A 16,924-nucleotide genomic window follows, 5' to 3' on the forward strand; every position below is an offset into this window, starting at 1 on the left:
GACCCTGTGTGACACTGGTTCTGAGGAAACGTTTAAGCTCACACCTCGGCAACCGCAAGAACAACTCCTCTGTCCCACCGGAGCTCTGGTTACACATGTCTGCTCCTTTCCTCTCTTGCTGGAGAACTCCTCAACTGTTGTGTTGGCTCCTGATTCCCCCTAGTGGCTGCTCCTTCCCTGGGTCCCTGTCACTAGTGGGTGGTGCCCCCCATGTTTGGAAGCTACCTTAAGACACTACCCTAGCCCGGTCCTCATTACACCTGTGTATTTGAGTGTGTAAGTGGTGAAACTGGTACCGACCTCCTGCGGATCCGGGTTGAGCACTACACCTTAAGTCAGGTACAATCCTCTGTGGCGACTGAAGCCTCAGGGGCGCCACAACAGCACTGTAGCTTCAAAAACTGTTAGAGGTTTCTTCATTGTTCAATACAGTAAGAAAGAAAAAACTCTACAAAGACCCCAGAAAGTATGAGGGAGGATAAAAACATAAAAAAATGATTAGGAGGCGACCAAACAAACACTGAAAATCTCAGCGGGATCGCTAGCTTGGTTTGCACATATTCTTCAGTCAGGGTTTCACCTTTTCTCTTCATCAGAGGCTTCAGAATAGAAGTGACATCTTTTTCCATTTAGGTTCCTACTATAAAGAATCTTCTGCTCATAACGACTCAGAGAAAATCTAATTGATCTGTCAAGGATGAATAAGGACAAAGAGAAGATGGCGGAGGAGATATTACACCTCACCCTGGAGATAATCTTCCATCTTACTGGAGAGGTGAGAGGTTCTGATGTCATCACATTACATCATTATCTATGGGAATAACAGAGGATATGACCGGGGAGGTGAGAGGTTCTGATGTCATCACATTACATCATTATCTATGGGAATAACAGAGGATATGACCGGGGAGGTGAGAGGTTCTGATGTCATCACATTACATCATTATCTATGGGGATAACAGAGGATATGACCGGGGAGGTGAGAGGCTCTGATGTCACCACATTACATCATTATCTATGGGAATAACAGAGGATATGACCGGGGAGGTGAGAGGCTCTGATGTCACCACATTACATCATTATCTATGGGAATAACAGAGGATATGACCGGGGGGGGTGAGAGGCTCTGATGTCATCACATTACATCATTATCTATGGGGATAACAGAGGATATGACCGGGGAGGTGAGAGGCTCTGATGTCATCACATTACATCAGTATCTATGGGGATAACAGAGGATATGACTGGGGAGGTGAGAGGTTCTGATGTCATCACATTACATCATTATCTATGGGGATAACAGAGGATATGACCGGGGAGGTGAGAGGTTCTGATGTCATCACATTACATCATTATCTATGGGGATAACAGAGGATATGACCGGGGAGGTGAGAGGCTCTGATGTCACCACATTACATCATTATCTATGGGAATAACAGAGGATATGACCGGGGGGGGTGAGAGGCTCTGATGTCATCACATTACATCATTATCTATGGGGATAACAGAGGATATGACCGGGGAGGTGAGAGGCTCTGATGTCATCACATTACATCATTATCTATGGGAATAACAGAGGATATGACCGGGGGGGTGAGAGGCTCTGATGTCATCACATTTGTCACAGGTGTGTCACAATTGACAGACAACCCTGTGTTATCCGGCTGCAGAAGGTCGCTGCGTATAGCTGCACACACTGCTGCTTGATATTCCATTCTTTCTTCTTTGGTATGAATGGAGTTCTATGTATCTTCTCTGTTAGGGTTAACGCTTCCCCTTTAGGACCCTGCTGAAATCTTGACCGTTTAAGCTGCAAATTCCCACTCCCTGTGTCTATCTATACTTGCAGGTCCCCTTTGTTTGTTGCCATTGCTAGAGGTTTTTACTTCTGTATTGTCCAGATTGCAAGACGTTGGCTTGTAATCTCCTGGAAACTCATTGTTGTATGTTGCTTTAATTCTCCCAAAGTCATCTTGCAGATAAGTAGTCCATTTGCTTTCCCCCATTTGTTTTCCCTGAATGTTCTTTAGGACTTAGTGGGGTTGACTAGCACTCATCCCATCCTGTCACTACATAGGTCCTATTTCAGGGTCAGCCAGGGCCTAGGTATCCTGCTTGGCGCATAGGTGCGGAACCTATCTAGGGACGTCAGGGGAGCCAGGTGCCAATGGTAGGTTTTTACACTTTATTATCGATCCTGTCACTTGTCTGGCTGAGCGGCTTCGGGGTCCTTCTCTGGAGATAGCAGTCTTTCAGTCAGCTGTTCAGCAGCCGTAGTTGCGGAGATTCTGCAAGCTAGCAGGTCTAACCTGAGCCCAAGATTGCTCTTCCAGACAGGTTTTCTGGGGGTAGAAACAAATGTTTGGGGTTCAGGAGGCCTGCAAACTGTACTTAAGGCTTCGGCCTTCCTTACTCCTCTGTTGAGGAGGAGCAGCGGGTGGGGATTGTAATCTCACTGTTGCAGGGGGATCCCCAATCCTGGGCTTTTTCTCTGCCACTCGGCTCTAGTTGTCTCCGTTCGGTGGATGGATTTTTTGAGACCTTAAGTCTCGTCTATGATGATCCTTATCGTGTCTCCATAGCTGAGTCCAGGCTGTGTCGCCTTCATCAAAGAGATCGGTCAGTAGAGACTTATCGTTACAAATTTCGTAGATGGGCAACCGACAGCAAATGGAAGTGTGGCGCCCCTGACCTGGTCAGGCACCACTGAGTACTGCACCAATGCTGGGGGCAGTACAACACAGGTAATCCAGAAGGCTGACCGGGGTGTGGACACATGGAACACTAGTAACCAGGAGCACACACACAGCTAGAGGGGACCCCTGAGCAGACTCAGGGAGGGGGCGTGGCTCTCGCCTCCCGGCTATAAGTGGGTGGTGTCACTGGGAACAGGAGTGTGCAGAGGCAGAGAGTCAGTCAGAGGAAGTGGAGGTGAGAAGTCGCATCTGGAGGGCAGAGCAGTGAGCAGAGCCCTTCCAGACACTGCACCGTTCGTGGCTGCTGGCGGGGGAGAAAGGGCTACCTGGTAGTGCCGCCCGAAAACCACCTGAGGCCGGAGTGCAAGGAGGTGGCTGAGTACGGGGACTGCCTACTGGACCCTGCCCACACGGGGTACAGGTCCCCAGAGCAGGGGCTCATTCAGTTGGCCTGCTCAGCCTGCAGGTGGGAGTACTTCATACCCTCCACCAAAACACCACAGAGTCCGCAGCCACGTAGCAACGAGAGGGCCCATAGATCACAAGAGGCAAGCAGCCGGAGTGACCTGGTCCAGGCTACAAGCAGACGGGCCGAAAAAGGGGAGAACAGGCAGAAGCGACTTCCCTGGGTGACCCCATAGGACTACAAGTCTGGGTCACCACAAAAACACAAGGGCTAGGAAGGCGAGTCAGTAGCCACCCTCATAAGTCAGCCTGAAGGAGCCTGGTTGGTTCCCCTCTTGGAACATCACAGCATCGCCCGGGTTACTCACCCCTGCCATCTGAAGTGAGTAAAAACCCTGAAAGACATTCCTGCTGTGCGTGTGAGTTCTTCTGCGACCTGTGGTACTACACTCCCACACTGGGCCCTGGGGCCAGCCTCACTCTCGGGAGGCCACTACATCTAACTGCATCCAACATCAGCCCCAGGCGTCCCCTAATCTGCAGTGGCAGTCGCCCTGACTGCAATACCGAGAGTGGCATCACGAATCCCATAGAAGTCAACCTACCTGTGACCAGAAGGACCCAGGACGCGCCGTCCCTGAAGACCCTGAGACGACCTGAAGGTAACTGGGCACTGGGCGGCACAGAAGGACCCGACTCTTTTAGGCCAGTTTTTTCAGGGACTGTCAGAGAGGGTGTTTTGGTTATTTATGAGACCTAGAGCCACTATGTGCTTGGCTATATGTGTGGATACATGCCTCCGAGAATGATTGGTGAAACCACCTCCCCTTGACACCTTATCTCAGGGCAGTGCTCCATTGCCGGGGGGAGGTGGTGGGCAATCTGAAGGTAAACCAACATTCATAGATTTGGAGGAGCCTATGCAGTTAGGGGGGGCCACTTTTTTGTATTATGCCATTTAGATCCACCATACAATAGAGGTTTGTTTGTTTTGTGGTAAACAAATGTCATTTTATTGGAGCACACTCCTTGGTTCCTAAGCAAAAAGGAACATCTGAGACCCAGCTAATCCTTCGTGGGGTGGATGTAGGCAGTCGGGGTGCATAACTTTCCTTGACATGTAATTCTCAGTTTGTCCTTACAGCAGAAGGGGTTCTAGAGAGCAAAACTGAGAATATTTCTGTATTCATGGACAGTGAAGCTAAAGTTAGCATGGTGGATGCTCGGTTTGTAAGGACTCATGCCTTTGTTCTTTGTTGACAGTTTTACCATCGACTCAGCGCCGTTTGCTCAGGAATGCCTGACACAGATGGTATATGGTATAAGACTGAGGGTAGGGCCCCTGCATTATGAAGTAATTTCTTGTTGTGTCCTGGAGGGTCTTCCCACTTCTATTGTAATGGGTCTTCCCTGGTTGGTGAAACATAATCCTGTGGTGGATTGGCAATCCAGGGAATTTGTGGAGTGGGGAGATCACTGTCTTCGTAATTGCCTGCACACTTCTCTCTCTCTATGGAGACCTTACCTGCATTTTTGTCTGGTTTTGAGGATGTGTTTTCGGAGAGGGGGTGTCAGGATTTGCCTCACCATCGTGTTTATGGCTATCCCATTGATCTGCTTCCTGGAGCAAGACTGCCCAAGTCCAGACTATATAATGTTTTTGGCCCAGATAGACAGCCTATAACAGATTACATTGCTAAGAATCTGGAGAAGAGACATATCAGGCCCTCCTCTTTGCCCATGCTGGCAGGGTTCTTCTTTGTTAACAAGAAAAATTGGGGTCTCCCTCCTTGTTTGGATTTTCAGGAATTGAATCAGATTACTGTCCGAGACCCTTATCCTCTTCCTCTGATTCTGGATCCATTCAGCAAGTTTGTGGGAGCTAAATGGTTCTCCAAGTTGGACTTACGGGGGGGGGCCTACAATCTGGTTAGAATCAAATAAGGGGATGAATGGAAAATGGCTTTCAATACACCGGAGGGTCACTTCGAAAGTCTGGTCATGCCATTTAGTCTCAGCAATGCCCCTGCCATTTTCCTACATTTTGTGAATGATATTTTTCACCATTTGGCGGGCAGGTTTGTGGTAGTTTATTTGGAAGATATCTTGATCTACTCACCCAATATGGAGTCGCATCAGGTACATATGAAACAGATATTAAAGATTTTAGGAGATGATAATCTATATGCCAAACTGGAGAAGTGTGTTTCGTTGTCCAATAGGTACAGTTTTTGGGGTACCTGTTGTCGCATTTGGGTTTTCAGATGGATCCAGAGAAGGTTTGTACTGTACTTGACTGGGATAGTTCAGAGAACCTGAAGGCGTTACAGCACTTTCTAGGGTTTACAATTTTTTTTACCTGAAATTTATTCAGAATTATTTAGTAATTGTAAAGCCTCTTAATGACATGACAAAATAGGGGTTGGATATATCTTAATGGTTGGACTACGGCCAGCAAGCTTTTTTCTCTCTAAGGCCCCTTTCACACGTCAGTGATTCTGGGACGTTTGTGCTTTTTTTTCTACGTACCAGAATCACTGACATACGCAGACCCATTATAATGAATGGGTCTGCTCACACGTCAGTGATTTTTCACTGCACGTGTCTCCGTGCGGCGTACCCGCGTGTGCGTGATTGCTGCACAGAGACATGTCCATTTTTTTCTGGTATCACTGATGTTCCACGGACCACGCGGTGGTGTGGTCCGTGAAACACGTGCCAGAAAAAAATGTGCTTTTAAAATAAAAAATATTTTAACTCACCCGGCGTCCAGCGATGTCCTCTGCAGCCCGTTCTGCCGGCTGCTTCTGAGCCGGCTCATTATTGTCGCGCATATTCATTATGCGCGACACATTCGACCCGGAAGCAGCTCCTGCAGAGGTCACCGCCGGCCGGATGCTGCACCGCGGGAGCGATCAGCACCATGGACAGCGGGAGCGCGCACAGGTGACTTAATTTCTAAGTGCAATCACGGGCCACGGAGAACGGAGCCCGGATTGCACTTAGACAACCCACGTGTGCCGTGAATCACGGCACACGCAGGGACATGTGCGTGTTTTACACGCCAGTGAAAAACGTCACTGTTTTTCACTGACGTGTGAAACGGGCCTAAGAGATGTTTTTCCACTGCACCTATACTCACAGCCTGATGTTTCCCAGCCTTTTATTGTGGAGGTTGATGCATCTGAGGTGGGGGTTAAGGCTGTGTTGTCACAGTGTCTGTCACCAAGTAAACAGCACCCCTGCACTTTTTTTTTCCCCCAAAAAATGTATTTCGGCCAAGAGAAACTTTGATGTTGGCAATAAAGAACTGTTAGCCATTAAGTTAGCTTTGGAAGCATGGAACAATTGGGTATCTTTCTTACCGTTGGCTGAATTTTCTATAAACAATTGTTACAAGGAGTCTTCTGGTAAGTTATCATTATTTGGTGCATAGGGTTTTCATCTGCAATTTGGTACCTTTAGTGGTAGAGGGGCTTCGAGAGTTCCTGAGGTAGAGCGTTTGCCTCATTGCTCTCTTCTGTATGGCAATAAGTTCAGAGTAAGTTGAAGATTATGTGGGACAGATTGAAATGTATGGCTGATTGACACGGGTGACAGACAGTCATGTGGTTTCTGGCAATAGAAGGTCGCAGCATTTCACTGCGCAAAATGCTCCCTGACTTTCTATTGTTCCAGCTGTTAGTATTCATTGTACTAGGTAGCTTTCCTGCTGGGTTTTTGTCTGTTTCTCTTTTAGGAACCAGCATAGCACTCCTTCCATCCAGCTGCTGATTATCACTACTCCCATTGTGCTTAAATACTCACACATTTTCCCTAGACTTCTGCTGGTGATATTATTCCTTTAAATCAAGCTCTGGTTGCAAGCAGGTGGCTTGTACTCCTCTGTGGTATCATTGCTGAAACTTTGATGAACTTCTGCCTGAATCATCTGTGGATAAGTAGTTCATGCATTTTCCCCCTGTATGTCCTTCTTGTGTCTTCTCTAGTGTTAAGTGGGGTTGACAAAGAGCTTATCCCACCCATTCTCTATTTCGGGTCCAGCACTAGGTATACCTAGGATCAAGTATCCGGCTTGGCGCATAGGCAGTGATTCTATCTAGGGGGGTGAGGGACCCCAGGTACCAGCGGTAGGTTTGGTCAGGGGTTACCATCTTTCCCTTCCCTAGACACAGGTTTCCCTTCCCATTCCCTTGGTACTTCCCCGTGCCTGGTGTGACACTGATAAAAGATGCTTGGCAGGTCCGGACCTAAGTGTGAATGATATGTGTGGTTTTCTACCAGAAATATAAAATTCCTTCCTGGAACCTGGGTCCTAGATTTATTGGTCTCTATAAAGTAATAACCATCATTATCCCAGTAGCGTTTCATCTGGAGTTACATCAGGCTCTTAAGATCCACAATGTGTTCCACAGATCACTGCTCAATAAGTATGTTGTATCTTTGCTACCAGCACCAATCATGATTGATGGGAATTTGGAATTGCAAATAGCAAAGATTGTTGATTCTTGCTTTCTACATCATTCCCTTCAATACTTGGTGCACTGAAAGGGTTACAGACCAGAGGACGGGATGTGAGTTTCAGCATCAGATGTGACTGCCATAAGGTTGGTTCCCAAATGGATAAACTTGGTCTTGATCGTCTGTAGACCACTCATAAAAAGGGGGATACTGTCACAGGTCTGTCACGTTTGACAGACAACCCTGTGTTGTCCGGCTGCAGAAGGTCGCTGCTGTTGATTGCACAAACTGCTGTTTGATATTCCAGTCTTTCTTCTTTGGTATGAATGGCGTTCTATGTATCTTCTATGTTAGTGTTAACGCTTCCCTTTTATGACCCTGCGGACATCTTGACCTTTTTTGCTGGAAATCCTTATCCCCACTCCCTGTGTTTTTGTATACCTGTTTTTTTCTCTTGGCTTGTTGCCACGGATAGAGTTTTTACTGCTAAACTGTCCAGATTGCAAGCAGTCAGCTTGTAATCTCCTGGAAACGCACTGTTGTATGTTGCTGTCATTCTTGGAAAGTCATTTTGCAGTGGTTTTTGTTTTGCATTCCTGGTGTGTTTTCCCTGTGTGTTCTTTAGGACTTCATGGGGTTGACTAGTGATCATCCCGTCCGCTCACTACCAAGGGCCTATTTCAGGCTCAGCCAGGTCCTAGGTTCTGTACCTATGCGCCAAACAAGATACCTATCTAGGGACCTCAGGGGAGCCAGGGGCCACTGGTAGGTTTTACCATGGGTCATCATTTTCTTTTTCCATAGAGGCAGCGTTTCCACTCCCCCCCTTTTGCTTTTCGTCTAATATTTACCAACACTGTGACAACATTACATCATTTTCTATGGGAATAACAGAGGATATGACCGGGGAGGTGAGAGGCTCTGATGTCATCACATTACATCATTATCTATGGGAATAACAGAGGATATGACCGGGGAGGTGAGAGGTTCTGATGTCATCACATTACATCATTATCTATGGGAGTAACAGAGGATATGACCGGGGAGGTGAGAGGTTCTGATGTCATCACATTACATCATTTTCTATGGGAATAACAGAGGATATGACCGGGGAGGTGAGAGGTTCTGATGTCATCACATTACATCATTATCTATGGGAATAACAGGGGATATGACCGGGGAGGTGAGAGGTTCTGATGTTATCACATTGCATCATTATCTATGGGAATAACAGAGGATATGACCGGGGAGGTGAGAGGTTCTGACGTCACCACATTACATCATTATCTATGGGAATAACAGAGGATATGACCGGGGAGGTGAGAGGTTCTGATGTCATCACATTACATCATTATCTATGGGAATAACAGAGGATATGACCGGGGAAGTGAGAGGCTCTGATGTCATCACATTACATCATTATCTATGGGAATAACAGAGGATATGACCGGGGAAGTGAGAGGCTCTGATGTCATCACATTACATCATTATCTATGGGAATAACAGTGGATATGACCGGGGAGGTGAGAGGTTCTGATGTCATCACATTACATCATTATCTATGGGAATAACAGAGGATATGACCGGGGAGGTGAGAGGCTCTGATGTCATCACATTACATCATTATCTATGGGGATAACAGAGGATATGACCGGGGAGGTGAGAGGCTCTGATGTCATCACATTACATCATTATCTATGGGTATAACAGAGGATATGACCGGGGAGGTGAGAGGCTCTGATGTCATCACATTACATCATTATCTATGGGGATAACAGAGGATATGACCGGGGAGGTGAGAGGTTCTGATGTCATTACATTACATCATTATCTATGGGGATAACAGAGGATATGACCGGGGAGATGAGAGGTTCTGATGTCATCACATTACACCATTATCTATGGGCATAACTGAGGATATGACCGGGGAGGTGATCGAATCTGGAAATGTCTGTAGTGATATTATTAATGTCTCCACACCCAGGACCACACAGTAGTGAAGACCTCTAGTGATCGCTGTCAGGCCCCTGTGTCTGAAGGACGGGTAGGAACCCTGAGTCCAATCCCGGGGCCTCCACCTCACCCCCGGATACATGAGGACTTCAGTCACCAGAAGATCCTAGAACTCACCAACAAAATGATTGAGCTGCTGACAGGAGAGGTGACACTGCCAGGAATGCTGGGACATTATACAGGACGGCACTGGAGGATTCTGGGTGATGACGGTATCATTGTGTTGTCAGGTTCCTATAAGGTGTCAGGACGTCACCATCTATTTCTCCATGGAGGAGTGGGAGTATCTAGAAGGACACAAGGAGCGGTACAAGGAGGTGATGATGGAGGAGCCCCAGCCCCGCACATCACCAGGTAATAGACAGGACTGAATACACCCGGCCTATAATTATCTGTATGTAATAATGATGTCCGTCCTGTCTGTGTCTCCTGCAGGTCTCTCCAGTACGAGGACGACCCCAGAGAGCTGTCCCGCTCCTCCTCCTCCTCCACAGGATCCTCAGGTAGATGGAGATCTCCCCTATGAGGTGTAGACGGCTGTGACCTCCTTGTGGTCAGTCTTGTTTTCTCCTCCAGTATTAGATGTTTTATACTTGTGTAATGAGAGCGGTGGAGACGGCAGGATCACAGCTGACCACAGACCTCACATGTCCGGATCTTATCTCCATTATTCCCGGAGACTTTTACAATATTTTGTTTTGCAGCTTTTGGATCCGGATAAAGATCTGAACAATATTAATTCTTCAGAGAGAAATGTGAGGGGCGATCAGCGGAGTAACGAGGAGATTCCTACAGATCACCGCCCCGGTGAGTACAGACCACCCAATAACACACACAAGTCACACATTCCTATTTCCCACTCTTTGCTGTGTCAGTGTTTCTCCAGCGGTATATTAACCCTTCATGTAAAATACACATGAAATGTGAATGAATCTGTGATCCCGGTGCAGGTGATAACACGGGATGTGCAGTTATGTTATAGAGGAGAAATACAGCCGGACATGAATTCTGCCGATGTGAGCGAGGTCGAGCTCCAGCTCTTTTTTATCTGCTGTCAGGGCTGATGAGGGGCTTCTCCACATAAGTGGCCTCATGTAGGGCAGTCATGGATACTGTTCTTGTGATACTATGAGAGACTAAACAATATTATTATCAATTAATTTTCTATGTGATTTCACTTTGGAATTGTAGAACTGTCATCTTGGTAATAACACTATTTTTCTTTACAGATAATTTTGGAATTATACAGTATAAATATGAAGAGCTTTCCATTATCCCAGATATATCCTCATCCATTCATACCCAAGATCCGTTATCTGATGCTATTAAACAATTCCCATCTCCAGAACCACTGCAGAATGTTGAACGGATTGAAGGCCACATAAGGAGCCTTCAATATCAAACAGTTCACGCAAGGGAGAAGTCATATTCATGTCCAAAATGTGGGAAATGTTTTTCTCTGCATTCTACCTTGATTGCCCATCAGAAAATTCACACAGATGCGAAGCCTAGTTTATGTGCAGAATGTGGGAAATGTTATAGCAGTAAATCAACTCTTGCTGAACATTTAAGAACTCACACAGGGGAGAAGCCGTATTCATGTTCAGAATGTGAGAAATGTTTTTCCCAGAAATCAGATCTTGTTAACCATGAAAGAATTCACACAGGGGAGAAACCATTTTTTTGCACCACCTGTGGAAAGTGTTTTAGACAAAAGTCGAGTCTAATTGTCCACCAGAGAATTCATACAGAAAAACCATTTTCATGTCCGGAATGTGGGAAATATTTTATCCACAAAATACAGCTTTTTAAACATCAAAAAACTCACACAGGTGAGATGCCATTTTCATGTTCACAATGTAGAAAATGTTTCAATCGAAAATCACAGCTCATTGTACACCTAAAAACTCACAGGGGGGAAAAGCCATTTTCTTGTTCAGAATGTGGAAAATGTTTTCTTTACAAATACACTTTTGTTAGACATATGAGAATTCACACAGAGGAGAAGCCATTTTCATGTAATCTATGTGGGAAATCTTTTACTCAGGATTCATATCTGGTTGACCATCAGAAATCTCACACAGGGACAAAGGCTATTTTATGTTCGGAATGTGGGAAATGTTATAGCAGTAAATCAAGTCTTGCTGTACATATAAGAAGTCATCACAAGGGGGAGAAGCCGTATTCATGTCCAGAATGTGCAAAATGTTTTTCTCGCAATTCACAGCTTGATATGCATATTAAAACTCACACAGGGGAAAAACCGTTTTCATGTTCAGAATGTGGGAGATGTTTTAGCAACAAATCATCTGTTGTTAGACATCAAATAATTCACACAGGGGAGAAGCCATACTCTTGTTCTCTCTGTGGAAAGCGTTTTAACCAAAAGTCATCTCTAATTGCACATGAGATAACTCACAAAGTAAAACCATTCTTATGTCCAGAATGTGGAAAATGTTTTACCTGGGAATCACAGCTTGATGTACATCTAAAAACTCACACGGGGGAGAAGCCGTTTTCTTGTTCAGAATGTGGAAAATGTTTTAATCGTAAATCACAGCTTGTTGTGCATCTAACATCTCACACAGGGGAGAAGCCGTATTCATGTTCAGAATGTGGGAGATGTTTTGTTCACAAATCCGCTTTTGTTAGACACGTGAGACTTCATATGTAGGTTAGCAGCTATTTTTACATATTCTTTATGTGAAATGTGTTTAAAGTGAACCTGTCAGGTGCCATATAACTTGTAACCTACAAGCAGTGTGATGTGTGGCCTAGAAACCTCTTCCTACCCTTACCTGTGTTGTAATATTGTGTAAATGAATTTATAAAAAAAAAAAAACATTTTAAAACTTACGTGTTCCTTATGTAAATGAGCAGAGGGACTAGTACACCAGGGCATTGTTTCGCCCCGTCTAGTTTGCCCTCTTTCCGTGGTATCACGCTCCTGTTGGTGTGATATCATGCATTTACATGAGCAACGTCTCCGTCAGCTTCTGGAAATCCCGCTCGTGTGCGCTTTTCATTCGCGCAGCCTTATAAAACTATTTAAAGTGAAAGTCACTTCTGATGAAGAACTAAGAACTTCACACTGTAAAAACTAAATTACTAATCAAATCTTTTTAGACATCAATGAAATCACACACAAGCAATCAGCCATTTTCATTGAGAAAAACTGGAAAAATAAAATAAAAATAATAAACAATTACTTTCATGGTCAAGTCACATCATTAGTAAAAAAGTGCTGGTTATATATTCCATTGTCAAGAAACAACAGACTATTATCCAAACTGCACATATACAGTTAGGTCCAGAAATATTTGGACAGTGACACAATTTTGGCGAGTTGGGCTCTGCATGCCACCACATTGGATTTGAAATGAAACCTCTACAACAGAATTCAAGTGCAGATTGTAACGTTTAATTTGAAGGTTTGAACAAAAATATCTGATAGAAATTGTAGGAATTGTCACATTTCTTTACAAACACTCCACATTTTAGGAGGTCAAAAGTAATTGGACAAATAAACCAAACCCAAACAAAATATTTTTATTTTCAATATTTTGTTGCGAATCCTTTGGAGGCAATCACTGCCTTAAGTCTGGAACCCATGGACATCACCAAACGCTGGGTTTCCTCCTTCTTAATGCTTTGCCAGGCCTTTACAGCCGCAGCCTTCAGGTCTTGCTTGTTTGTGGGTCTTTCCCTCTTAAGTCTGTATTTGAGCAAGTGAAATGCATGCTCAATTGGGTTAAGATCTGGTGATTGACTTGGCCATTGCAGAATGTTCCACTTTTTTGCACTTATGAACTCCTGGGTAGCTTTGGCTGTATGCTTGGGGTCATTGTCCATCTGTGCTATGAAGCGCCGTCAGATCAACTTTGCGGCATTTGGCTGAATCTGGGCTGAAAGTATATCCCGGTACACTTCAGAATTCATCCGGCTACTCTTGTCTGCTGTTATGTCATCAATAAACACAAGTGACCCAGTGCCATTGAAAGCCATGCATGCCCATGCCATCACGTTGCCTCCACCATGTTTTACAGAGGATGTGGTGTGCCTTGGATCATGTGCCGTTCCCTTTCTTCTCCAAACTTTTTTCTTCCCATCATTCTGTTACAGGTTGATCTTGGTCTCATCTGTCCATAGAATACTTTTCCAGAACTGAGCTGGCTTCATGAGGTGTTTTTCAGCAAATTTAACTCTGGCCTGTCTATTTTTGGAATTGATGAATGGTTTGCATCTAGATGTAAACCCTTTGTATTTACTTTCATGGAGTCTTCTCTTTACTGTTGACTTAGAGACAGATACACCTACTTCACTGAGAGTGTTCTGGACTTCAGTTGATGTTGTGAACGGGTTTTTCTTCACCAAAGAAAGTATGCGGCGATCATCCACCACTGTTGTCATCCGTGGACGCCCAGGCCTTTTTGAGTTCCCAAGCTCACCAGTCAATTCCTTTTTTCTCAGAATGTACCCGACTGTTGATTTTGCTACTCCAAGCATGTCTGCTATCTCTCTGATGGATTTTTTCTTTTTTTTCAGCCTCAGGATGTTCTGCTTCACCTCAATTGAGAGTTCCTTAGACCGCATGTTGTCTGGTCACAGCAACAGCTTCCAAATGCAAAACCACACACCTGTAATCAACCCCAGACCTTTTAACTACTTCATTGATTACAGGTTAACTAGGGAGACGCCTTCAGAGTTAATTGCAGCCCTTAGAGTCCCTTGTCCAATTACTTTTGGTCCCTTGAAAAAGACGAGGCTATGCATTACAGAGCTATGATTCCTAAACCCTTTCTCCGATTTGGATGTGAAAACGCTCATATTGCAGCTGGGAGTGTGCACTTTCAGCCCATATTATATATATATATATAAGTATTTCTGAACATGTTTTTGTAAACAGCTAAAATAACAAAACTTGTGTCACTGTCCAAATATTTCTGGACCTAACTGTATCCAGATAACATCTATAAATCATCCATGTGTACAGAATATTATACACTAATCTATAACTGTATCCTAAAACTGATTATCAATTGATAATGAGCTTTTGCGTTAACATTTCCATCCATGCTTCTATATGGGGTTTGTCTTCGTGTTGTCCTTTTGATGGTACAATATTGCCTCAGAACTTGAAAAGCTGAGCGAGCGAGCTGTCATGTTGTGTCTAAATGTACGACTTTGTGAATTTATTTTCCTCACTTTCTAATTTTGAGAATGGTCCTTAGTTTTGCGCACTAAGAAAAGAGTCTGAGAATGTGGAGGCAGATCGTGAGCGAGCAAAATGGGAGACGAGATCCGTATTAAGATTGAGAACTACAAAACTGCTCCATTCGATTCCTGATTTCCAAATCAAAACGAGACCAAACATTGTGTCCAGAACTATGTGGATTATCACCGATGCCAGAAGTCATTGAAAGCAAAAGGGAAGGACCCCTACCCATGTGAATGGTACCACTGTGTCTACAGGTCCATGTGTCCCAATTCCTGGGTGGAGAAGTGGGACAACCAGACAGAAGTCGGCACCTACCCCGGGAAGATATAACGCTGCTCCTTTTGTTGTGGATCGGTCCCTTCTTGATTCTACTCATCCGGAGTCACCTTCTGCTGAGCCCCTAGTGTGTCGGCTGGAAATCGTCCAGTGACCCCCGCTGCTCAACATTGAAGAGATCATCTAGTGTATTTATTTCTAAGTCCAAAAAAATAAAAACCTGGAAATGTTAAAAAAAAAGCCTGAGAATGAAATATAATGTTGTCGCTGTGCCTCATCATGAACACTCAGTAGTCATATTGCAGGGGGTAATTAGCACTGGAGATCTTGTCACCTCATAAAGAAGGGCACAATACTGCGACAGGACAATATGGGATGTCCATCAATGACATTGTGATGTAAAAACTCAATTTATTCTAAAAAAGTCTTATAGGTAGCAGGCAGCTTTGATGCCCAGCCGCCATAGTGACCCATTGGCACCAAGATGGTATAATTACATTATATATACCAAGAGTATAATTAAGGGTTATACTTTGTGGTTTTAACACTTAAAAACTGTTCATGTTAATTTGTAGCAACTATTTGTTTCTCCTTATGGAGAGTAGCATACCAGACATGTCAGTGTAAGGAGACTTATAGGCCATGCAATGCTCCTCTGGGAAATTAGATATGCAAATTGCTTCTTCAGAGAGGAAGAGGACTTGATCTCTAGTGTCATCTATTGGAAGTATGAATCCTAAAATTAAGTTTCTTTGTCGCTCCATTGGGAGACCCAGACAATTGGGTGTATAGCTTATGCCTCCGGAGGTCACACAAAGCATTACACTTAAAAGTGTAAACCCCTCCCCTCTGCCTATACACCCTCCCGTGCATCACGGGCTCCTCAGTTTTATTGCTTTGTGGAAGGAGGCACACATCCACGCAAGCTCCACATTTTAGTCAGCAGCAGCTGCTGACTATATCGGATGGAAGAAAAGTGGGCCCATACAGGGCCCCCAGCATGCTCCCTTCTCACCCCACTCGGGTCGGCGGTGCTGTTAAGGTTGAGGTACCCATTGTGGGTACACAGGCAGGAGCCACATGCTGTTTTCCTTCCCCATCCCTTAGGGGCTCTGGGTGAAGTGGGATCCTAATCGGTCTCCAGACACTGGGACCGTGCTCCCTCCGCAGCCCCTGGGGGAATCTGCTGGACAGGAGCCGGGTATCATCAGGGACAAGGCCCTGCGACTCTGAGGTACTCTGTGTCCCTTGGGGACGGCGCATAGTGCGCCTGGGTAATAGACACTGCAGCAGCTGCTGGGTGTGTTAGTGCGCCGGGACTACCGCGCTGGCCGCGCTTGTTTGCCGGCCGCGCTTATAACTTTAGTCCCCGGCTTTTGCGGCCTAGTGCCGCATATTCCCGCCCCCGGGCCTGCCAGTCAGGAGTAAGGGCGGGACGATGCACTGGACGTCAGCGCTGAGGGCAGGAGCATACTTTGTATCCTCCTCCCCCCTCACTGAGCACCGTGGGGCACCAGATTCCCGCACTTTTACAGGCACGCCCACGGCCCCCTCCTCCTCTCTGAACGCCGGCAGCCATTGCTACAAGACGCTGGAGAACTTCAGAGGGGAGACAACTGAGCTTACAGCTCTGGGAGGCCCAGGCAGGGATCTGGTGGTCACACAACCGCTGGGAGCGGTCGGTAAGCCGCACCTGTTACTAGGTGCTGGTCCCCCTGGGTGCCGAATTGTATATTTATATGCTTATAGTGTATACATTTACTCTGTACGGCCTCACTGTTAGCGTTTGGCTATATACCCTCACTGATTATTCTAAGAGGAGAAACAGCATGTCGTCTGCAAAAAGCAAGGGTAC

General features: G+C 45.4%; 1 protein-coding gene and 1 pseudogene across 1 annotated transcript in view; both read left to right on the plus strand.

The window, feature by feature from the left end:
• Positions 1-12,956, plus strand: part of LOC142258443 (uncharacterized) — a 263,726-nt gene extending 250,770 nt beyond the window's left edge. Inside the window, exons 9-14 of the mRNA XM_075331089.1 lie at positions 665-775; positions 9,547-9,723; positions 9,806-9,929; positions 10,011-10,078; positions 10,280-10,382; positions 10,805-12,956. Coding sequence (XP_075187204.1) covers positions 665-775; positions 9,547-9,723; positions 9,806-9,929; positions 10,011-10,078; positions 10,280-10,382; positions 10,805-12,249 — 2,028 coding nt within the window. The 3' untranslated portion in view covers positions 12,250-12,956. The remainder of the gene's footprint in view (positions 1-664; positions 776-9,546; positions 9,724-9,805; positions 9,930-10,010; positions 10,079-10,279; positions 10,383-10,804) is intronic.
• A 1,237-nt stretch (positions 12,957-14,193) lies between these two features.
• LOC142257273 (cytochrome c oxidase subunit 6B1 pseudogene) lies at positions 14,194-15,267 on the plus strand (annotated as a pseudogene).
• Positions 15,268-16,924: the final 1,657 nt, after the last annotated feature.

Source organism: Anomaloglossus baeobatrachus, chromosome 1, assembly GCF_048569485.1.
Source record: "Anomaloglossus baeobatrachus isolate aAnoBae1 chromosome 1, aAnoBae1.hap1, whole genome shotgun sequence".
NCBI classification, from domain to species: Eukaryota; Metazoa; Chordata; class Amphibia; order Anura; family Aromobatidae; genus Anomaloglossus; species Anomaloglossus baeobatrachus.